General features: G+C 39.6%; 1 protein-coding gene across 3 annotated transcripts; it reads right to left on the bottom strand.

Moving 5' to 3' along the window:
• Positions 1-636: 636 nt before the first annotated feature.
• ADGRF4 (adhesion G protein-coupled receptor F4) lies at positions 637-24,426 on the bottom strand. Of its 3 annotated transcripts, XM_026108694.2 has the most exons (11): positions 24,307-24,426; positions 21,915-22,328; positions 19,196-19,233; positions 18,213-18,314; positions 17,302-17,338; positions 17,017-17,177; positions 16,134-16,418; positions 14,017-15,381; positions 13,259-13,300; positions 13,104-13,163; positions 637-10,157 (listed from the first exon to the last, which is right to left on the bottom strand). In XM_026108694.2, exons 4-10 carry the CDS (start codon positions 18,288-18,290, stop codon positions 13,128-13,130), a joined length of 2,004 nt encoding a protein of 667 aa, XP_025964479.2. In that variant the 5' UTR covers positions 18,291-18,314; positions 19,196-19,233; positions 21,915-22,328; positions 24,307-24,426; the 3' UTR covers positions 637-10,157; positions 13,104-13,127. The 3 variants fall into 3 exon arrangements, with proteins under 3 accessions (XP_025964479.2, XP_064364400.1, XP_064364401.1); XM_064508330.1 differs by having other exon boundaries at positions 18,213-19,233; XM_064508331.1 differs by having other exon boundaries at positions 17,297-22,328.
• Positions 24,427-25,041: the final 615 nt, after the last annotated feature.

Here is a 25,041-nt window from a genome sequence, read left to right as displayed (position 1 = left end):
CTGAAAGTTTCAGAGGTCCCTACATTAGGGCAAAAAAAAAGGTTTCTACGAGTGCCCCAGTTGCTCTTTCAAACTCCTACTCTTTCAAAATTTCATTATTAGAATGATTGCACTCTTGTACAAGTAACAGAACTGAGCAAAGGCCGTTACATTTTGGGTTTTATTCTTCTTGTTTGCATGATTTATCTTCACTGCACCGTTAAGATAACTTTGGGCTGAAAATAGCAATATAGGGAAATTGAGCTCGTTTTGTCCAAGGTTTGCAGACACAGCTGGTGAGAATGTGCACCTTTTCAAGATGCTCACCTAAACATACCTCTAGCAGTGCCACTTTTGGAAAGTCCTATCAGTTCAGCCTTCCACAGTCAGATCTCCACACAGTAACAGAAAATAAAGAAACTTATACCTCCCAGCTACATTTCTAACGTCTCCTTTCATGTTCCTTACCTACTGTTAATACTTTTGTTGGGCTTTTTTTTCTTAATATACTAGAATTTAGGAGACTGTAGCATCTATGAAAAGTACTTCTGCTGCAGAATGTGATAAGGATATTGATCTACCATACATCTATTAAAGATGATAGAAAAGTATTGTGGAAAACATTGGTTTACCCTGAAGAAATAATCCAAGAATTCATTTCATACTATTTGCTTTTATTTACATTGTCATAAGATCTGTCACTGAATCACATGACTTGTGTTATTTCCTAGACACAATGATTTCGTTATGTCAAATCATACCAAGTTAACTTGAGGTCAAGCCCTGAGTTCACCAGATGAAAATAATACAACTTCTAACAGTGCCTTTCATAAAAACCCATGACTCCAAAATGAAGAAATTGTCTGTAGGACACCCTTTATCAACAAATTAACAACTTCCTACGAATAAAGAGTTTGGTAAGTGACTGCTAGTCACCTGCTTTCCTGCTTGTAATGGAAGACTATCTTATGCTATAAATCACATCATTTCAACTTTAGAACTACACAGAACAATGACTTTTTTTTAAACCAGATACATATTTACAAATATAAAAATGTTTATCTGATCTGTCACCAACACATTTCATGGCATAATTTCATAAATACGTGCATAACAAAAGACATTCAAGAGAAAGCTTTCATTATCACTGGGATTATTATTATTCACTTATACGGTGGCATCATGTAGGATCTTTAGCTGTGACCCAGGGCTCCTGCACACTAAGCATTGTGCAATCGTAGGGCAAGAGAGCAGGTCATACTTTCAATATTTATACTTAGATCAGGTTTGTATTAACCCCCTTTTACCAAGGGAAAATTGAACCAAGGTCAGGGAATCATGGTCAGTTACCAGTGTTAAGACCTTCAAGAAATAAAATCAAAGATTAGGGTTCTAATATCCAAAATAATCATCTACATAAATGACTGATTGCACTGGTCAAATTTTATGAAAATCAAGTTATCAACGACTTTCAGTAATGCAAATATCTTTTTTCTTTTTTAACAGAAGGGAAAAAAAAATACAATCACACGTAGGTAGGTGCCTGTAGACATCGTGTTGGAGCCTGAAAAGGTAGACCACTTTTGAAAGTATTAATGGCTTGCTACACAGTCAATCAGGTTAATAAGGGCATTAAGCTTCTGAATGTATTTTGTATGAGCTATGGATTGTCCTAATCATGATTAGACTGAGTTTGATGTGACTGGCTGCACAGTCAATGAAACATTTTGCCTTCTTTCTGAACAACTGCATCATCATCAGGAAGCTACACAGTAATATGGGATTTCCAATCCAAACTACCCACCCCAAAAAGCCAGAAATTAGGTCACAGTTTCTCCCAGGACATCCAAGGTTCAGACTGGGACACTCCAAGGGCAGCCAGCATTCATGTAAGAGCTGAAAGTTCGTATATGAGTGTCTCTCATTTGACCCCGATCTCCTTTCTGCCCTCTGGCTCTAAACTTCCATTTCTGTAACACACATTATTTTTAGGCATCTTGTAGTAGCTCAAGTGATCAAGAACACATGCCAGCTATTTATACAGTTTTATAATTCAAGTAATTTAGGACTGTGATTAGCCAAAAGAGTAACATCCCTTTAGCAGGAAGGAGTCATGCATTCATCAAGAACATCCCATCCTATGTGCTTATTCCTCGAAATCATCCATGCTTATTCCTTATAAACCCTCCATAAAAAAGCATCCTACACAGAGGCTGCCTTCCTCTGCCGCTAAACAGCCACAGAGCTCCAGATTACCTGGGGCAGTGATCTTCAGACATCTCATCACCTTCCCCATCATCCTTTGCTTTAGGTTTCAGGCATCTGTTAGTTCCGGTCACCACACAGTCAATCCCTAGGCACCCCAGATGTCTTGGGACGAAGCTCCCCAGTGCATGCAAAGGCCTCAGGAGCAGTAACAGAGGTGGAGTTCCCACCTCTCCCACAGCACACTCCCACCGCTTCGCACCAGCACAACCTCTGCGGGCCTCACTGCGAACTGGGTCTGGTCCAGTTAGAGTTGCATGACACAGTGGGGAGCTGCACAAAGACCTATTGAAGCATCCTGATGGCCAGAACCTGGGTCAAGCTACAGTCTGGCTATCAGCAGGTGTCAGATGGGCTTTCAAGGGCCAGTTGCTGAAGCAGAAAGCCTCCCTTGAGGTAGTCAATGAAAACTAAGGGTCTACAGCCTTTTTCTTTGTCAGCATCATGATAAAGTTGCCTTTTATCCGCTTCAAATGTCAGCCACTAATTTTAATGAATTTCAGTCCTGTATTTGTAGCTTAAGTCTCAGTAACCAAGCACTAAGTCTCAGTCCTTGCTTTTTGTTGCGGGTTTTCACACACGTTCTTGTAAGCAAAAAGACACAAATTCCTATTAGATCAACACCCTGTAACCTGAGGGATGCATGTGTGTACTAAATTCCTTTTCTGCCTGCTAGCAAAAAAGGAAATCAATACAAATTCAATACTATAACTCATCTCCCGAAAGGAAAAAGACAAGTTAATTTATTTAGTTTGTCCAAAAGAAGGTTGAAGGGTGATTGAATGACTTTCTAATTCCTAACTCAGAAAGATTTCTGAGAGAAGGCAGCTCTAACTAATCATAGCAATTTCTTCTGACCCAAAAAGTAAAAACTAAAAAAAAAACCCTTAGAAAAAGAAAAACAGTGAACCTTTTCCCCAAAACAGACATTTCCAAGGCATTCATGACTTAGCCTTTCATTTTAAAGTCAGTAGAAATTTTACCACTAATCAGCACATTTCAAAGTCATGCTTCCAAACTTGCCATCAATAGGTCTTTGGGCAGATCCTGACATGCAGTATGCTGTAGTAGTTTTACAACTTATTAATAAAAGGCCAAAATTCTCTTTTCTACTCCCCTAGTCCTGCTATGCACAATAGCACTTATACTTGCATTACAGGAGATAGACAGCATTTCTCCTGTTAAGCTGTACTTCTCTAACTGGCTATATAAATGCCTTAGGCTCTGCAGCGAGCAGAGATTAACATAACATTTTGTAATAACATAGAAGCTAAGCAGGAAATCCAGGCAGCCTCCGAGCTCCCAGACCAACCATTCCAGGAAAGTGGAAGATTTTCAGCCACACCATGACAGGAACAAAGATTACATGAAGAAATGAATCACTTACTATGGAAATAATAATCACTTGGAGAGACACACATCACAGTATCATAAATCTTTCATGATTTAAACATGAGTGGTACCAGAAGTCCAGTTCTGTGCTCTTGTACTACAAAAAGTCTAGATTAACTACTGACATCAATGGAGTATTTTGGGAGGGAAGGACACTAAGAGCAGGAATGGGGCAAAGACACTGCTGACGAATACAAGGGTTTATTAAAAACTTTGGCACCAGTGTGAGTAAACTGATGCAATTACCTGATCTTACCTTTCCCTCCAATTGCCATAGAAGAGCCAGCCAAAGCAGAGAGCCCTGCCTGGAGATGGCCACCAATAATACCATTCACTTTGGCTAACTACAATAAAACTGTAATGGAAAGAAAGGCTTGGGATAGTTACCAAGTGCTAAGGCCAGGAGGGAGTTTCACAGGCTGGAGAGCTTCTTTCATACCACTGTACAGAACCCAGTAATTATTGTTTACTGAAAGCCTGATTTAGCAACATCAGAAAAAGGAAAAAACAACAGCTTCTCAAAATATTTTGTTCCACTACTAGCTCATCCTTCCTTAAGGAAGGGTATTTGAAGCTGTACGAATTCAAGCTAAAATAGGCTGATCTTCCCATAGCCGGTAATTCTGATAGTCCTGCTCTGTAACCAGAGAAGTTGCAGCATGAATAAAGTAAATTATAGAACTTGACTTGCAGTCCCCAAGGGTTGGAATGCTCTTTCTAATCAATCAGTTGTTTAATATCTAATCTTCAAATAACCCAAATAGATTACTTGTTAATGGCCTGAACCTGAAAGGAAAGTACCTGAAGGGCACATGTACATGTTTTATGTGGGTCGAATGGCTACAGTTAAGCCCTAATGCTTAAGGAAGCAGGAGAGCACTGGGCTTTTGGAGTTTAGCATTGCCAAATAAACAAAAGTGCAATTCTGATTTACCTGCTGCAGATAAAGAAACAAACAGAACAAAGTTGAGTTTAAGTTGTGAAAAAGGAAGACCTTAGCACATGGCTGCAGCAATTAGGGTTGGATGAACTATTTTTGTAAAATCAGAACAGACATGCACCTTTTCCCAAAACTTGAGCTAGCCTCAAGTTAAAAGGTGTCCCCAAAGCAGCACTCTGTCTCAGAAATAAAGGGAACATGAGGGGCTAGCCAGAACACTGTGCCCAATCAAAGCTGAACTGAAATGCAAATTGCATGTAAACAAGCTCACAAACTTCACATGCTTAGGAAGTTTTCTCTTTGTAAAATCTCGATGGAAGCAGTTAAAGAAAAACACCTTTCACTACAGTGTTTAGACCAAAACCATGAAGATACTTGATTGAATCAAAAGATAATATCAACATTAAAATTTCATGCAATTGCAAGACCATTCAATATTGATTAAATTCCCCTCAGGGAAATGAAAACAAAAGTGTGTTTTATATTGCAGAATATGTTAGAAATGGTAAACTAAGTAATCAGCAACCCTGCTTGTATCACTTTGCATATAGAATACAAATAGGACATCTGACCTGGCAGTGAGGGATAGGGGATATTTTTTTTTAGTTTTAATCTGACCACATCGACTGAAATAATGAAACAATATTCATACAGCAATACTGGCCAAGAAAAAGCCACACAGAAGAGGTCTTATGTAAAGCCTGGTTTTACCAGATTTCCATTCTAATTTGCAAATCAAAGAGGATGCTGGGATTTTGCAGGGATGAAGGGGATACCCCTCTGACCTGAAGACCGAGAAGACCATACCTACATTTGTGGATCTTGCTCAAGACAAAAATCAAGTCTCAGCACACAGGCATTTTTGCACAATCCAGTTGCTAGCTCAGATATTTCTTTTCTGACGTCTGTCCAGGATGCAGCTGTAGTTCCCACTGTCACAGTAGGGCAGGCAGCTACCTGCCACCACAGTCCACAAGCCAGAAGGCTGAAAAAAAACCTGTCTCATAGCTACAAAAACTGAGACACAGGCAGTAGAAGGGAAAGGAACAATGACATTCAGACAATGGAAAAGAGGAATATCCAGAGAAGCAGAAAGTAAGCAAGCCACATAGAAAGAGAATTTTGTAACAGAAGAAATTGAGAAGGAACTCTAACCAATGAGAAAGTAACAGAAACATTAAAAATGGCAAAGGAATCCACTTCTAGCCAGACATGGGAAGTATGCGGCTTGCTGGCCTTTTTGAGAATGAACGAGTTTGACTTTTGAGAAAGCAGGAGAAAAAAAACTCTGAAACTGGGGTCAGAGAATGTAGTGGTGCCCTCTGAGGGGCTCTCTCCTGGTAGCACATCTATCATAGATTGTAGGTGCATCTCCACTGTTGTGACAGAGGCAATGTCACAAAGTTCACATAGAAAGATGTGTGCGCCCAGGCGAGAAGTGCTGCATGCCCAAAAGTGTGCTTTGCTCCCATGCCCTGAAACCTCATTCAACTTAGTGAGGGATAGTAGCCTACAAACCTTGCATCTCTAGCAATGCTTACTGTTAATACCTAAACAGATGAAGCACAAGACAGCATCCAAATGCTTCCTTACTAAATGACATTTCCATGGTGACCGCTTAGTTAAATCACTTCAGAACATGATTGTATAACTAGATACTATTCCAGACAACAGCCAGGACTTCTCTGTGATGAAGTCATGAGTTTTTCCATCCTCTAATCAAAAGGCATCACATCACTTCTCAATGGAGAGGCAGACCTACAAGCCAGTGCCAGAACCAGGCAGTGCCTTCGTGAAGGACCCTGATGCAGCGCCCACTGGCAGCAAACAAATGGTGGAGAGCATGGCTGGAGCTAGCGGGACTAAGCCTCACAGTGTAGACAATCACCTGCTATGAGCAAGTTTTATGAGGCATCCCGGCAATCTTAACAGCTTGCCAAAACTCTGCTAGTTTTGCATCTTTCTCTGTTTGGATTTACTTACTGTGGAGAAGACCCTTGTGCTAAAGAGAAAAAGAGACAGGAGAGAAGGTAAATCAACATTCTGCCCAACAACTTATTTTGGCTTTGAGCTTGGCGTGACAGAATTCAATTTCACCTGCCTGACCAAGCAGCTCCAACATCACTCTATGCTTGGCTGTGTAACCAACACTGTAAATCTATGCACATTTGAATATACATGGGAGGCAGGGTGGAATAGCTCCAAAACAAGCTCCAGCAGATCAAGGAGTCTATCTAACATTCACATTGACCTTATTAAGCTGTTGAAACATTTTGATGACTTGAGAATTTGGCAGAGTTTCAACTCTAGTGAAAACAGTATTTTGCCTCTAGTTGCAATTAGAACTGGGCCATCAGCCCATGACATTTGAAGAATTACCAGTTCACGAGCCTCAGAGGACAGCTACAGCTTTCACCTCTCTCAAAAACATTTATTCATGAAATACTCTTGGCCAGTTTAATTTGGGAGTATTAAAAATAAAGCCTCAGTGCTCATCCCCACCCTATACCATTTACTGGTTCTCTGTAAAACCCCAGTTATTTTTAAAAAGCTAAATTCTCATAAAACACAGGATAAAACTCTGTGCTGTGTGGTAGCTTCTGAAAAAAAGCACCTCACTTCAAACACCATTTAATAGATGGCTTCAATTCCTGTCTCAGCAACCCACAGATCAAATTCCTTTTACCGAACTGCGGCATGGATAAGACCCATGTTGAATTTCCTGGGGTTTTGAAGTGGGTGCATATGACATAGGAAACTTCACCTAAGACTGTCTATAAATGTAGTAGAGTATAGACTGTAATCTAATGTGCATGTATGTGTCCACACGTGAGAGAAGGAAAAGGTGGTAGCTTCATGCAAATTCTCTGAAATTTTCAGGTACTACCAAAAAACAACATTTCCTTAATGAAATTTCACTGTTAACAATAAAATCAAAACAATCAAAAAATGCCAGCTGAGTTATATACAGTTCTGAAAAAGGGGGTGGGGAAAAACGGTGGTGGTCTTAAACATGTTGCAACAAATTCTGGTGCAAACAAGTTGTTTGCTCCACGTTGCAAACTGCAAAATGGGATCCTCTTCTTTCAAAGGGGACCACCCATACAACTGTTAATGACTGCAAAAAAATACAAGTTGAACACTGGCTAGCAAAAATATTCAGCTGACATTACACATAGGTAACACTATCCATAAATTAGAATATAATGAAAATCCCACTGCCTCCAGTAAAAATTGTCCATTTATCTAAGTGTAAGGGACAATTAGAGTTTCCGAATGAGGTATACATTAGCTAATTACACAGTCCTGATTCCCACACAATTCCTGTGTAAGTTTTTGAATAACTCTTTAAAACAGAGTAGCTGATTAATCAATCAGGAGTATAATTCTACCACAATGAAATAAAACTCTCAAACATGTCAGGTATATAACTCTCTGATACTTCATTGAAAAAGGCCATGCAGGGACTTGGAAGACATACTGAAAAAATGTTTAACAGGGACAAATCCAAGATAAATGTAACTTAAAGAAAAAGAAATGAAAAAGAAAAAAAGAAAGCTTTGTAATTGCTTCAAGAAGAGAAATACAGCAAAGCACAGATGATGCCACTTGACACTAGGAAGCAGACTCTGGGGTAGCGGTCTTTTTAAATTTATATTACAGCAGTACAGACACTCATATGATCTCCAAAGTTCTCCAGTGCACAAATGTTCTGTACAAAAGGAGCAGGGATAGTCTCTTATAATAAGACTAAACTCCAGGCAGAGAAAGGATAGGAGAGAAAAATGAGAGGAAACAAGAGTCCTGGGGACACAAAGTGCTGTCTCAACATGCAGGCCAGAGCTCTCTGCTCTCCAGATCATCGTCTCACAGCTTCTCTCCCTCTGGGACATTCAGCTCTGTGTTTTTTCTTATTAACTATCATATTCCCAACATCCCACAGTTCATCTTCCAGTGTATTTTTATCCCTCTTCAGTAAAGGGGTGTTGAACACATAAACCAGTATTGTTTTGATTGAATCATCTATCTTTCAGATATAAATGTATGTGAAGAATTACTTCTGTAGACATCAGAGCAGAGATAGAGATGTCTGACTTGAGTAACACCAGTTTATTTTAAAGGGTGTTTATCTACTTTTTAACTCCAGAAAGGAGGTTCATTGTATACTCAGTTACCTTGATATGACTAAGAGATATACTTAATTTGCTTAACATATCTATGATTTAGTTGTATCAGCATGTATCTAAGAGAGAAAAAAGATAGCAAAAGCAAATCAAAATATTACAAGGTTTAAAACAATGAGAAACTGGGAGATATTTAAAGTAGCCTTTAATAATGTAACCTACTGCTTTCTATAATTCTTCACTTCAAATTAAAAAAATCCAGTTTCTAAGCTGTTGGCAACAACAATGAACTGTGAAATTTCCAGAAAATGGCAAATGTTGAAGGTTGAAATGTTGAAATATTTTAATATTCCACAGACCATAGGAATAGGTAATACAGGCAGTAAGGGTGGATGAATTAGGAAGAGTCCATTTCTAAGAAAAGGCATTGGACTTGGCATACTCTTGGCTCAGCCATCAGCTTTGAACCAGTCAGTCAAGTCTGCCCCACACTTCTATTCCCCATCCATCTCTTAAATAGCACACTTCTACTTCACATGCATGTTTCAAGGAAAAACTCTGATAATTAAGCAATTCTCCAGTCTCAAGAGGATAAGGACCACATCCTAGAAACAATCAGGAAATTTCAACTTTAATTTCCATTTGAAAACACTGATTTGTCACAACAAGACCCATCTCATCTGTACTAACCAATTTCCTTGATTAGTACTTTGCCTGGGATGTGGGAGACCTCCATCCATCTGACTCAATCGTGAAGCAAATTTAAAGTGTGCTTTCCCACATCTTTATTGAGGAGTTGAGGCATGTTCATTCTTGTTTATCCAAGGCCTTCGTCATCTTGTTGCAGGACAGCAAAAAGGGTTTTTGTACAGCTCCTGTGACACACAAGTATTGAGCTGGAAAGAACAGCCATACTGCAGAAATAGCGTTATGCTGTCCATCTATCTGGGAGTACAGGTAGGAACTTGATGAATACAGTGCCACTTAATAGAATCTCTTGTGATGAAGGATAGCCAACTAGTAGCTGGATAATATTCATTATTAGTACATCATGCCTAAAATAGAATAATTTCAGAACAGCCCAGCGTGCTGTACAGTGCTCCTTACTGCACTGATACGAAAGAACAGAAACAACTTGAAACGTTGGAATGGCAAATGAGGACAAATTCCCCTCACAGCAGTTTCCATAAAGCCGAGAAACAACCCTTACGTATCACTGTGTTTCCTCTAAGGGTTGCAGCAACACTGATGGTTTCCTATTCCTGACAGCAGGTTCAAGGCTATTTCTCCTCTGGTTTTCGTGATGCTTCCTGTGGTCATACTCCAAGACAAAGCTGTCCACACTCCAAGTTGGTCAGGCAGTAAGGCTCATCTCAAACCAGGATTTCTGTATAAGAGTATTTCTCCTTTTCCTCTCATTGGTCAGATCCATCGAAAACCGCTGTCCACAGCTAGGACTAGGAGAAAAGAAATTTTCAGGTCAGATTAAATACCTCACCCATATAGATGGAGGTCCAATTTCAGACAAGAGGTGCCTCAGAAAATCCTGCAAGAAACCCCACAGTAGATGGTCATCTTAAAGTCTGAACAGTAAAAAAGGGTCTTATGAGCTTGGAGAAATTATAGGACCTGAAGCAAGATTGTGCATATTCCTTCTAAACACTTTTGAAGTATTTGCCATTACAAGTCCAGGTATGCAGACGTATCAGTGTCCCATTATGAAGCTCTCAGACACAATATTTTTTAATAACCATGCCGCGTGTTTCAGGTGTGGCAAACTTTTCCAGCTCTGATGAGTTATGCTCCATGTTTACACCCAAGATCATAAGTGGATGACAAATGTTTTTCTCCCCCTGTTATGCAATGATAAACATTTACATGTGATCTGTTCCTCCAAGTTGAGCAACAGCATCATCCCAAATTCTTAGCCACATGCATTCATGGCTTTTGTATCTAGTTTTGCTCAGTGAGATCACTTAATACTTCTAGCTAACGTTGTTGAGTCACAGGACTAGAGATATATCCACCTTTTGTTTCCAGAACATTATGTTGGCAGAATTTAAACTTTCCAACTGAGAAAGCAGAAAAGTTGTAGAACAAGACTTCATACTCTGTGTGGATATTAGAAAGACACTTTGATTTATCTTAATAAGTAACATTATCCATAATACTTGCTCTCCATTAAATAGTGCTTGGAGCCTGAATCACAGGAAAGAAAATATTCATGTTCACCTACATGGAGTTCCTCACTTCCCCAGTACCAAGACTGAGTGTAAAGTCATCTATACCTCAGTCTGCATTTTTGAGAAAGCATGATTATCTCTGAGAGTAAGGAAAGTAAGGCTAAGAAAGTTTTTATAAAATACTATGTAAATGCTGGGTTTGTGTTCTTTTTTTTTTTTTTTTTTACTGCATCTTTTAAAGTAAACATCTGTTCCAAAATATGCCTAATTCCTTACACATCTTAAGATGTGCCTATCTAGATGGGTTTGCTTCCCTAATAAAGCTTTCTTTTAGTGTCTCAGTTTGGAAATTCTTACCTACCAAAAATATTTCTGAGGGAAGAGAACAGGTTGTTATGCAGCCAAAACCCTCCAAAAGACATTACAACATGAAGCTGAACTTGTACATTTATGTTGTTTCAAGCTGTAGAGAACTATTTTCCATAAAATATTCCTGATTTTATTAACACCAGACAGGAATGGTACAATACTCTGACTAGAGGGCTGGATAGACCAACTTAAAGTTAAGGGGGGGAAAAAAAAAAATCAGATTTTCAGCCTTCACACTCTTGAAATTAGGTAAGTATGCAAAAAAAGGAAACAATAGCTTTGTTATTGAAAGAAATATGCTAACTCTATGACTATGTTTTGACTAAATGACTGCTGAGAGGATAGACATTACAAATAGAAATAGCTGTAAAAGCAAGGAGAATGGTTAAATTCTAGACACAGGACATAAAGACATGAAAAAACATACTAATTAAGAACAGATTTTATGGAGAAGACATTACTCCTCTCTGACAAGCAAGATAAACTGCATATGCACATACATATGAACGTACATTTCGGGGAGTCACTTAAAACTGGATCCTCAGATAACTCCTCAATAAAGATGTGGGAAAGCAAGCTTTAAATTTGCTTCGTGGTTAAATCACATGGACAGAGGTCTCCTAAATACTTTGCTCCCATGTAAAGAACTAGTCAAGGAATTGGTCAGTATAGATGAGATGGGCCTTTAGAAAATCTGCCCTTGCTCTGAGAAACCCTTTCTAATGAAAGCTTTGTTAGAAAGGCAGCCACTCGTGCACCAGATGACCCTAAGCCCACTAAGAAATGCTGATAGCAGAAAGGAGGTATAGTTACCTTATTCCCTCCATTTTTTTTTTCCTCATAAGCCAAGTACATCTGGACATGCTCTTACTAGAAGAAACTCTGCAGCTGTCAATGTAGAATCAAGACTGATTAACGAACAGACTGCAGAAAAGCAGGGAAAGAACTTTGTATTTTAAAGTCTGACCTGAACTGACAGTTTCTTTTTGTGGAGAACAGGAGCACACCACACCTAATTGTTTTGAGATAGCTGGAGGGAATTTCCTTGTATAAATACAGTGCAAATTCATTAAGCCTTGGTAACAGAAGAAGCCTAACAGCAGCCAAAGGTTTTCCAGCAGAGGCAGGAAATGCTAATTCAGTGATGTCAACACATCAATTCCTTCAACATTTTTTAGGGAGCTGTTGAAACATAGTTGTTTCCTCCAGGTTTAAACATTTTATTTTAATAAATTGCACTGGTATTTAAAATTTAAGAAATAAAGGCTATCATGAGTACACAGCTTTTGTCTGCACCAAACATATTGGCTGGGCTCTGAGTGGTTTCCATCATGAACAGACATTGAGCTGGAGACAGAATCACCCTCTAGCAATCCAGAGCAGCCCTAGGGTCACACAGAGTCATATTTTTGTGAAGAGGACAAATAGCTCATATACATTAGGATTCTGGAGACCTGTGTTGCACTCCTTACTCTGTTCCTTACTCAGTAACCTTAAAGTATCTCTATTTTATAGATGGGAAAAATAATACACATTCTTTTTCTAAACAGTGTTGATCTCTACATATGAAAAGATAAGAATAAGTGCTATTTTATACTTCATAACAACAGCAGTAGGATATGTGGTGGTGATCATTAAAACCTACAGATTGCTGCTTCTAGCATTTAGTAGCTTAATATCTGCAACATGCCTTCAGGATGCCTGTAGGTCCTATAGCAAGCACTTGCCTTGGGTAAATATCAAACCATGTAAGATTTAGTGGATCATTCCATTTCCTATAATTACAAATGAGCAGGTGCATAAAATGGCATAAAATTCTAATCTAAGCTGCTAAGGGGGAAAAAAAATTACCTTTGCTAGACTATACTTCCGCTTTCATGAGAGGCAGTTCATCCTTAAGGCTTCTCTTGTCTGTAGATTTAAAAAAAAAGATTAAATGGAACAGTTTCTCAAAGCATATAAAATCATCAAATAACCAAGGACAGGTGTTGAAGTCACCCAAGTACCTTTCTGTCCAGAAGTGTCCCAAACAACAGGATGAAGAAACCCTAGAAAATTGCAAAAGAATTAACAAAAACAGCATAAACACATAATATTTCTTAAATGCTTTGAGATTGCTATTTCGCTATGGAGAAATGAAATAATACTTTTGTCAGTGTAATAAATCTCATTACCTACGACTTAGGTAACAGCAATGCTCTAAATGAGCTTTTACACCCCAGGTCACATAGACTCTCCTAGAACATCAAGAATATAAAATCCATGTTTATTCTCATTACAAATTGGACTGATGGGTTACTTATCAGAATTTTTTCAACCCACTTAAGAGCAGTATTAGCCAGGAAGAGCTAAGAAAATCTGGACATACAGTGGTACATCAGGTAACATTGACTTTGACATTAATGAGTTAAGTGAGAATCTTCAGTACATTTTTGTCAGGTACCAAGGATTAGACATTTTTGTGGTTAATGGACATTAACCATGGTATTTTGTGTTCAATATAACGAAGCATTCTAATTCTTTCTCTGACTCTACACCAACGGGTTTGTTTTCACTACCCATCTGCATCTACTGTGTCAATGCAGGATGTCTGGTGCACCTACCACGTAAAATAGTTAAGCTGAAAGGAAAGCTTAGAGCCAGTTTTTCATGCACACAGCATGTTGTCTTTTTCGTGCACATAGCATGTTGTCAACCCCTCCCAGATCTGCTGCCTTTTCCCAAGCTCAGCAAAGGTCCAACATACATTATTATACATGCTTACCTGGAAGGCATTAAGTAGTGCAAATGTAACGTGGAATGCGAGAGAGCTTTTATCGACAATCGTCGCTAATCCAAATCCCCAGGTGAGGCCTAGAACAGGTGTCAGGAGGGCAACGTTTTTGCTAACTCGGATCACGCTGCTCAAATCTCGTGACTTGCAACCTTCTCCAACAGAGGACCTTCCCGTCTTCACCACAACCACCACCACCACCATCAGATTCACAGTAATGATACTCAGAGCAGGTACAACAAAGGCCAAAAGGGCTTTGGTCTCATACCAATTGAGCCAGCAGGCTCCAGCCCTTAAATACCCATTCCTTGGTTCAGTAATAGCAACAGTGAGGACAGATATGACCAAAGGACATCCATATCCAATAGAGAACGCTGTAGCTATGAACACAGATCTTGTTATCTTAAAAAAAACTAATAACAATCCATAGAGAATCAGGAGACCCAGGCTAAACATCCAAAAAAACAAGGCAAGATAGAAAAAGTGAAGAAAAAAAGTGGCAGCTACACACAGCCGGTAGTTTTGGGCTGTATCATGCACAATAGCAGCTAAAATGAACAGAATGTCAGCAATGAGAAGCGATGTAGCTATGTTCACTAAACAAAAATGGCGCATATAAGTTATTTCAGTTTTTGTAACGTGATGCCAGACAACAAACTCAATGGCAAGACACAGAGCCAAGCTGAAAATCGAGAGGCCTAACCCCACACATGTAATGTAATCCAGCACTGCATTTCGTAACTTGGTGGGTGACATAAGAATGGAGAAGGATTTGAACATCCGATGGTGATACTTGCAGAAGCAAACAGCACTGCTGACATCATCTGACTTAATTTGGCATGCTCTGTCATCCCATCGCCTTTCAGTAGAGTGCCATCCAACACACTGGGCTTTGACACTCTCCAATTTATTGACCTTTTCAAAGGTAAGCAAAATATGCTGAAGTTCTTCTGGCAGAGCCACTGATAAAACCATTCCATTCACAAAAACAGGGTCCAAATGGCTTGTTTCTATGATAGCCCCAAGAGTTGGAAATGCGATGCTGATGGCTTTGGAAGTTCTAGACAGCTTCAGAAGTTCTTCTTCTGGAATGAACACATGCCCAGTGATATTGTCCGAGTTATTGAATTCCATAGAAAAATCAAAGCTTTTCCCTGAAGTATTTTTATGTATGCTGTAGCCTTTTGTAGAAATGAATTGTTCCTGTATACTTTCTGACCCATTCATTAGAAGAAGTTTCCCAGCAAACAAGTTCACTGAGTCCAGTAATACTGAACTAGCATTTCTATCCCTTACAAAGGCCCAGTTGGAAATGATGGAGCTATTGAGAACATGGTTTGCTATTCTGCTGTAACTCTGAAACAGACAAGAAAAAATAAGTTATTTTTGATGTTAAAAAGAACAAGTTGTACTATTCCAGTAGCAGTCTACAGAAAGGCTCATTTAAAAAGTGATTTCTGTCTAAGGGGTGTGTTCCCTTTACAATAAGCACAGGTTCCCATGACCCATGTCAGCCACACCCAACGATCTCATGGGGTGAGTCACCACCAGAATTTTCCTTCCCCTTTCACATCATGCTCAAAAGGTGCTTGGTATAAACAGCATAAAGCAAAAATCAGGACACTTAAATTCTATTCCACAGTCTGACCCATTTGGCAGCTCTGCTTATTTCCCCCTCCCTGCATTTCTTCCCCCACCTCTCTGCTTTCTGAGCTCACCAGAGAAGGATTTCTCCTTTTATCACGTAACACATAACAACATAGGTGTGGTACTACTTCAGCATCTCCAAGGCTGCCTTTTCTACAACACTATACTTCAAAAATGAATTCGTCCCTGTACTGCTCTCCCATTTTTACAACAACTGGTGCAAACTTTTATTTTTAAAGAAAGCAAATTTCAACTCTAGCTGAAGCTGAGGATTTCCACCATACATGAGTAGGTCAGATTTTTCTGACAACAAAAATGGCCGTCTTTGGAAACTATTTCCAGGTGATCTCTCTGTAACTTGCAGTCAGCACTTCATTGGAAAGTGTCTATAAGAAAGAAACACTGTATGGATCCTCTGTCAAGCTTGGAAACATCCTCTTGAAGCCCATAGAAGGAAATACCTGCATTTTTCCTCTACTAACATTCCTTGATAATACCAGGGAGATCTGCTTTAGCAAGTCCACTATATCAGCAATATTTCCTGGAATGGCTGGTGAAGACAAGATATCTGGAATAATGCATGAAAAATCAGCTTCGCAGTTCTCATTCCCATGGTCATCAGCACCAGAATATTTTGCTCCATCTCCAGGCCTCATTGGGCTTCCTTTCCCTACAAAAGGGAGGTGTTCTCCAGCAATACTAACATGTTCTCCAGGGTTTAGAAAGGGTCCGTGTTCAGAGATTCTCTGGAGGGAGAAAAATAAATTGAGAGAATTAACAAACAGAATGAGATCATGGGGCTACAACCAGACAAGTTGTACAATGCTAGGGTGTCCAATGAACATGCTGGAAGGCCTGAAACCCAGGATCAAGAGCGATTTATCAATGAAAAAGAATACCTTGCCTGGACAACACACATGAAGGAAGCTGTAAAAAAACCTAAATACAGTGCCTGATCTTTGAAATGACTTTTAAAAAGTTCTTTATTTTATAGACAGGGGAGAATTTACCACAAATCATCCAATTATTACACACACTTGTCTTGCTGCTTCCTCGGGTTCACCCCAGTATATCATTATCTCAGCTTACTTCCATGCAAAGGACTTTAGCCAAAGTGAACAAGGCAACTTCATTTCTGAATTGTTTCCACACAGGAATTTCCCAGGTACCAACTCATTTACCATCACTTCATTTAAGATGAAGTCAAAGTGCATTACCATGGTGACAAGTATCCTAGGATCCCATTTTCTCCCCTTTGCTCAAGATTAAAAGGATACGGAGGTGAGAGGGCCTTTGCAAGAATTTATGACCACTGCTGAAGTAGACACGTAGCAGTTACATTACCTGAAAAAGTGACCAAATATCCAGATTTGCACAAGCATCTGTGAACATTTGCCACTTTTCGTCTTTGCAGACAAAGCTTGTCTCCCCACGGAAGGAAGGAGAACAAGGCTGAACACAAACATCTCCATTATCTTTGCAGGGAATAAGGCTTACACACCCATCTGGAAAATAAATCAAGCAGATATTGTTCTAAGGTGTATGATGGCATACCATGGTCCATGGGGTGAGTATCAACCACAGATAACACTTCAAAAAAATTAAAAGACACTGAACTACTCACTGTACCTTGTTGATTACCAGTCTTTGATTCCTCACTAAGAACCTGAAAAATGAGGAAAAGTGGAATGTGTACACTGAATGCTAAAAATGAGGGAAAGGAAAAAAAAAAAAAAGGACTTCTTGGCACAAACTAGGAAGGCAATTTCAAGGGGAACTAGTGGACTGGATAGCACATGCCACCATAGCAGCAGATAAAGTCAAAAATCCTGTATTAGGGTTAAGGTCTCAAGGATTCATTTGTGTCTTTTGCCAGAAGATAAAACTACAGTGGTATAGAGTATCAACAGCTGCTTTGTTCCTCTTTTGACTGGGAAACAACTTACTGAGCTGGGGGTACCGTGCTACTGCATGCAGGGCCGTTTGCTGGGAGGGTATATAGGACAGCCAGATTCCTTCTAGGATGGCTGATCAGACCTGGCTTTTACTGCTTGATCAAATGATTTATCATCTACCACCAGGCAGGCTGAGGATTGACTCTTGCCAGTCAAACCATGTTAGTCTGAAATAAAGCTTAGCTGTATGATGCTTTGAAACCACATTGTTATTGCTTGTTAGCACAGGCTGAATAGCAGTTTTCTAACACTTCAAGAGTTGGGTTGGTCAGTGCGCTTGGAATTATTTTCTCCTCCATCCCTGCTGTCCTCCCAGGCTTCTTGATCTGTCCAGTTCTCTCCCTGCAAGCAGCCTGGCTTTTCCACCCTGAAAGCCAATAGAAGACTTTTACCAGCAGAGCTGTCCAAGCCATTGCAACACCTAGGGCTTAGTGAGAGAGACAATTCTGATAAACCAGACTGAATCAGTGATTTCTTTTCCCTCCACCAGATTGAGCGTTGCTGACTTCTGTGCAGACAGCAGGGCATCTGCTGGTGCTTTGCCGTTTGCAGGGTTTGGCTTCCTGGGTTCATCTGCCGACTCACCCCGGGAGCGCTGCCTGACGCAGCTGGGAAGGACTGCACAGCCCAAAGGACCAGACAGTGGACCAGCTTCAGAGCCATTGCCACACATCTACTGCATTCCTCCTGGAAGAAAGATATGTTAAATAAGATGACACCTCTGTTTTCACTTTTGACCAGAATCCAGTTGCTAGGAAGACAGCCGCTAAACACCCTCCCAAAGAACGTCCTTACTGGGCTCACAAGGTGATTTTCAGACATTTAACATGTATTAGCTTCTTCCCGCCAAATACAAATGAGTTGTGAGCCTTCTCTTAAGTAAGTCTGGTCAACACTGGAAGCTACCACATTAATAGTTTACTGTAAACTCTGAGGTGAACAGCTTACTAAAATGCTTTGGCCTGTGGGCCCCTTTAGAAGTGATTTAACACAGCCTTTTCTGTGCAGGGTTTAATCCTGCAGCTCTCCTCGGGCAGTCTCTGGTGAGACCTGCCACACAAGAGAGACAGAAAGCTTGGGCCCTCGAGGCTTAGATATTGAATTAAAACAATTGCGTGTGGACAGAGCTGTCAGCAGGTGCCACCCGGGCCCTGCCGAAGGCCCTTTCCACTTGCTGTGGCCAGCTTTGACTCAACCCAAATTATTCAGAGGTTGCAGGCAGCCGCACTGCCGCCTGCCGACTTGAGGGAATGCCCAGCCTTTCCCATGCCCACGATTACATCCATGAAATGAGGATCAGACCGAAGTCCAGTGTCATTTGCCCTGCAGGAAGATTCATGCCTCTGCCTCCCCCCAGAATTTCTTATGGTCCCTGGTAAAAGCTTAGCACCCTGAGATGCAGGTAATTTCAAGCATATGAGCTGGAGGGAGATAATCCAGGAAAGGAAACAAGGAAAAGTAATGTGTTGCAGGAAATCTGATTATCAGCAGATGCCATATATGTCCAGAGTCAGCTACAAGGGCAAAAGCGACAGCTGCTGCAGATTTGACAGAGCAGAGACACTGACCTTTAATCACGGGATGTTTTAGTAGATTAAACCATGTTCTAAAAAAAATAAAATACAGAAGATGAGTGAGCTAAGATTCTAAAGCAGGAGACAAATGCAGGATAACAAGGATGACAGCTGGATTTCAGGAGGTACACACATGACAAGGCTAGTCGCATCGGGGTTTTAATAGAAACCACTCAAATTTCTTTATGGTAAGTATCAATTAGCATAGAGGATGTTCAAATAGGAGTCCTGAATTGATGGATCAAAGATGTATTTTTGTATTCAGGAAATCCCAAATTCTAACCCTCTGATGGCATCAAAGAGCAAGACACACAGCTGCTAATTTTAGTAAAAAGGCTTCCTGATTTTAAAGCTAGTGACCATCAGCTCTTCTAAGCAAATAAAATTGGTAATGATAAGAGAACTAGAAGAGTACAAAATGTAGCCAGGAAATACCTACAGATTTCAGGTAAGAATTGTACTGACTTCTCTTCTGATTTAAATTTTAAATATTTAAATATTTATTGCTTATTCTCAGCCCTAATTCCTTTTCACACCTGGGAATCCTTGAGCTCATCAAGTTTCATCATTAATAATTCATATTCATTTTATATTTAATCACTGATGTAACTCCACCCAGGGCTGTTATCTTTAAGCGATGTGAAAATCTAGAATAGGTCCAGGTACATAAGACTTATTTAGATAATGACTCCTCTACCAGTGAAACACTAATCTAGTTTAGTTGCATTGCGTGACTCATCATGAAACCACCCGGAGTCTCAGCACTGTAAGAACATACTGAAATAGCCACTATGCAGCAATACACTCTTAAGGCAAAACAAGCAATGCAGCAGCAACTCAAAGTCACTTTAGGGAAAGAACATGCAAATATTGACATGAGCCCATGTGGAAGTATATACATCTATTCCTTTCTCTCTCCTCTTGTCCCCTCTGCCCCCCTCAAATTATCATGCTTCAGATGGAGCAGATAAACCATCTAACCTCATTAACAGAAACACACAGTGTGAAAGCAGGGTAACAGACACAGTGAACTCCTGATGCAACCTCAAGCACTGCATGTTTATTTGAGAAAGGTCTGTAAGGAGCAAATGAGTTAATTCAAGGTGCCACAACTGGAAATTATAGCAAATTGACACCTCCTTTTGGGAAATTGTCCTCTGGATGAAGGACAACTTGCGCCTCCATTCATCCACCTTTGCTGGGAATCGCATTTGAAGGGCAGGGGCAGAAGTACTAGGTTATTATTTTTGCCTCCTTTTTAAAAAGCAGTAAAAGTGTTATTCCTATTCTGTTCTCTTCCAGAGTTTCTGCCCCATCAGGCAGAGGCACACAAGCAGCTAAGCTGCCAAAAACCTTTCATGTAGAAGGGACTTGCCACTCAGAAGAATATTTCCATTCCCCCTGTTATCTCCTACCCAGCTCAGGAGATTGTCACCAGCTGCTGATCCTCCTTTGCCAACTAATTTAATTTTCAGAGCAAAGGTCTCAAGAGGAAGAAGGGGAATGAGTAGCTGGGTGGGATAATGGTTAGGGGAAAGGAAGGAACCTCTTCTTAAAACAGTAGAAAGGTGAACTGATGATTTATTTAAAAAGTAATTTATAAATTTGTTACTGTAACATAGCCTGAAATTCAATATCCTTACTCTGTTGACTTCTGTTGCTTTAAATTTGAAGTGTTTTGGAAAAATCCTAAAAATTATGCCTCCTCCTCTCAATCCTCAAGCACATTTTCTTGGCTTTCAACTTCTGAAAGGATGTATTGCAAGGCAGTCTGACTCAGAGCAATCACAGTAACTAGAGGACTCAGCCCAAGGAGCAACACCCACGGAAATTACACCCTCAGACTGGTGGAGCCAAGGTCTCTGGCCGGAGGGTTCTCCATCACCTGGTGTTACAATTTTCCCCTCTTTACTACCCCAGACGACCAAATAGAGTGAAATTTATGGGAAAAGGTATCTTGCATGGAAATTACAAGTGTGTGCTGTACAAAACAAAAAACTTCACATTGGGTTTGTCATGTTCAACTACACAAATAAATGTTTCCCTGAAAACTTGCAGACTTGCAAGGGTGTATTTAACTTCATCATTACTATTATTAAACCCTTTGTTACAGAAACTAATTTATTATTTTTATGGCTTGAATGGCTGTATGGTTAACTTAAAACCCAGACAGTTTAACAGTACGCAAACCATCGTAATTTGATCACTTAAATTGTTATCTGCTACACAGCAAGTTAAAATTCTGCAGTAGGAGCCTTAAGAGTTCTCCACTTTAATGTGGTCATTTGAGGATAGAAGTTAAAGCTCTTCATTATACAGAAGCTTGAGTGGTATTATATTTCTAAATGGCTCACGTTTGAAAAATGTGAATTTAAATAAAGCAACTTTTGTGAGGAGAAAGTGATCTTTAGAATAATATTAGCTACAGGAAAAGTTCGGAATTTCTTAGAAGTGATGACACCACGATTGGAAACCAATTGCAAAACTACAAGCAAAAAACATCAGAAGATAATTAAGATGTCTATTTATTTCCATAGATATAGGAGGAAATATAAAAATGGGGAAATAAATGCAAAATAAATATAGTCTAAGTAATTAGATTTATTTTAGATTGCAAAGAAACCAGTTTCATAGTTTCCTTCAATTCCCATACTGATCTTTTTCAAAAAGTTCCAAAAAGTTCCAAAAAATGCAGTTTTGTTATAGTACTCACCGTTTCTAGAAGCCTGGGTTCTACATAAGCAAAATTAACACAGCCAGACATCCCCAAGCTACCGCAGATGAATGCCTAAGCATTCATCTGCTGCCATCTTGCTCTGGTCTCACTTGCATGGTCTCATCCAGTATTGGCTGCACTCTGACTTGTTTAGAGTTTTCCCAGAAGGAAACACCTTGGGCATCAGCCTGCTTTTTTCTTGTCTGACTGGATTAGCACTGAGGAATCTTCAGGTGATGATAAAGGTATTGCGTAGTAAATTGACAAAACAAGTTGCAAACACACCTACAAAACTGCCAGATTGCCACCTTTGCCAGGCATGATTCATTTATGTGGATTCCTATGTGGTTTGTACCTCCTCCACTAGGAGAAAAGGTATCTCTGCTCTTCTGTGTTTAAGAGATCATCACACTTTGGAGAAGAAGAAAAAAAAAATCATTGGTCAGGTCAATGCATTCACCTTCATAAATCAAAAATGACAATACTGATGGTACCTTGTCCCCGATGCACCTAAACAGCTCAGCAAGCAAATTACAATCTTTTCCTTATGGGCTGCATCCACAGAAAGGGGGATAGAGCTTGCAGGCTGAACTATATGCCATATTCAGTGTTGTCTCTGTTGATACTAGCTCACAAATATTCTTAATTTTCTGAGGATTTCTAGTAATCAGTAATTTACAGCAGGGAGTTTATCATATCAAAAAAGCAATTTCTACCGCTCTTTCCACTCACAGGACCATATTGGAACTCTGGTCACTCTAATTTTTTTCCCATGCTCCTGCAATATGTTTGTCACGAGCTTACGAGGTTTCCTGGACTAACGTTGTTTTTTGTGCTACCATAATTTAAGTCCATCCTCAGCCAGAAGGTAGGTCTCCAGTTTTGGCCTAAAAGTAGGTATTATTTACTGTTCATTTTTGATATAACCAGCCTTGCATCTGACATTGGTATCAAGTAGGAATTAAGCCAAGCACTATTAGATGCAGATAAGAGAACAGGGCTGGGGAGGGTAAATGACTTGCACCAGGTAGAGATGAATAAAAAGGTAGCACCTTATCACTTTTAGTCAGAAGTAAAGGCCAAAGACCAGACCATGTCAAGGTAGGGACATTTGTTTTAAAAGACTTTTTTTTAAAGGCATCTGGAGGTGTGCCTCTACTCATATTCAGAACCTTTGCTATGATGCCAAGAGTGAATACTCAGTTCTCAAGCACCCTCTCAACCTAAGCAACATTCCTCTGAAGGACAAAAAGGCTGGCATATGCTCACAGACACATACATGTTTCTCCTAGAAAGGAAGAAGTATAAACCTGAATTCTCTGGGGCTTAGTAGGCTACTCAAACCGTGATTTCCCACAAGCAAGGTGTGTGTGCTCCCATGAACACAGCAGCATCAGTCTCGTGCTTTGCAAGTTTCCCAAGGCTGTTTGCATTTCAAAGATGGGAGTTATGTGCCTAAGCACCCAGAGGGAGTGGCTTCGTTTTTTCAGCACTTGTGAAATCCAACTTTGAAACCCTGCTTTGACAGGGCTCTGAGAAAGCAAACAGTCAGTCAGTAACTTCTTAGAGAACTTTAATAACAGCCAAAAGTAAGGTAGCTGTGAAAAACAGACATTATCATTTCCCTTTGAAAGAGTTAGGAGACTTCTATTAAAATATGACTTTAATGAATACAAGGTGTTTAAAAGTTCAACAGACACTTTGCTAAATAACTCAAAGTCAAACCCTGCAACACATCAGAAATTTCATTCCCCTAAAGCAACATTAATGAAGAAGGCTATCTTAGTGTTGATCGTTTAAATAAAGTATAAACAGACCTGTATATTTTTCCTGAACTGCACCTGACATTCAAACAAAACCTTTTTAAAGGATGTTATGAAAACTGAATTAAAAAAAAGCTCGTAGTTTGAAAATGCCTGTCCATTGTCCTGCCCTTGTTTGCCTTTTCCCTCATCCACTCTACACCTTTAAAACATGTCATTTTAGTCTTTAGACTACAAGCTCTTTGGACACAGATTGTCCTTTACTATATATTTAAGAAGTGATTCAAACATGCTGTCATTTGAACTGTTTAGAAAATTCCCCCTGAGGAAAACTTTCATCTTTAGAAAGCTGGTTTGCCAAGCCCCAAAACATTTAGGCTCAAAAGATCCATTTAGTTTGTAGTCCCAGATGAGACAGATCCTAGGCACAAATTCTGTATATGTAAACTAGTATTCATCCACATTACTGAGTGGCAACAGGTGTCCAAAGAAGTTCTGAAGATGCACAATAAAGTCAGTTCAGTTCAGACTAACAAAAATGAATAAAGAAAGGAACAGGAGTTACTGAGAAGTTAAGACTCCCAGTCACACTTGCTAGACTTAAAGAAAAACATTAAGCTTTTCACCTGTTTGATTAGTTATCCTGGCAGTCAGAAACCACATATTCCAGTGAGTAAATCCAAAATTGAAAGCCTCAAGGAGGGCTATATGAATAATACACACTGCTGTTTTCCAAACTTCTGCTGCAAAGAATTTAATGACACAAAAAATACTTCTGAACATAAGTGAGCAGACATTTCAACAGGTTTTAAACTTATTTTATTTGCTGGGTTGGATAGCATGCATCATTTTACAGCACCGGTAAACAAGTCAGGGAAGCATACTGCTTTTAGGAACTTGTACTGTGGAATGTCTTCAAAACCATTACCCTCTTTCCCTCCACTCCAGTCCATAACACTAGCTGAAGACAAGACTGACGTTATCAGGGCAACTTTGTTATGGCTAAAAATATTCATAGCAGCGACTTTTAAAAGAGGATTTTATTAAATCAAGTCATTGCACTTGGGTCATTTATTGCTATAGCGAACAAAGGCCATTAAATAATTAATACCTTTCATTTGTGGTTTCAACTGATTGTCTTGTTCTGCTCATCTGCTACAAGCATAAATGCAGACACACAGTTTCCTTAATTGGTTACAAGATTTGTTTTATGCTCTGATCACAGTGGACTGCTCGTGTAACAAAATTTTCTATTCCATTAGGCTCAATTCTTGCTTTTAATCATCTGACTTAGAGGTAAGAATTCTAAATAAAAGTTAAGTCTGTTAAGTCTGACAGAAGTACTATTGCCACATATTATT

This window comes from Dromaius novaehollandiae, chromosome 3 (assembly GCF_036370855.1).
Source record: "Dromaius novaehollandiae isolate bDroNov1 chromosome 3, bDroNov1.hap1, whole genome shotgun sequence".
Classification (NCBI taxonomy): Eukaryota; Metazoa; Chordata; class Aves; order Casuariiformes; family Dromaiidae; genus Dromaius; species Dromaius novaehollandiae.
Note: the sequence above shows the minus strand (reverse complement) of the source record. Positions and strands in the feature narration are given on the sequence as shown.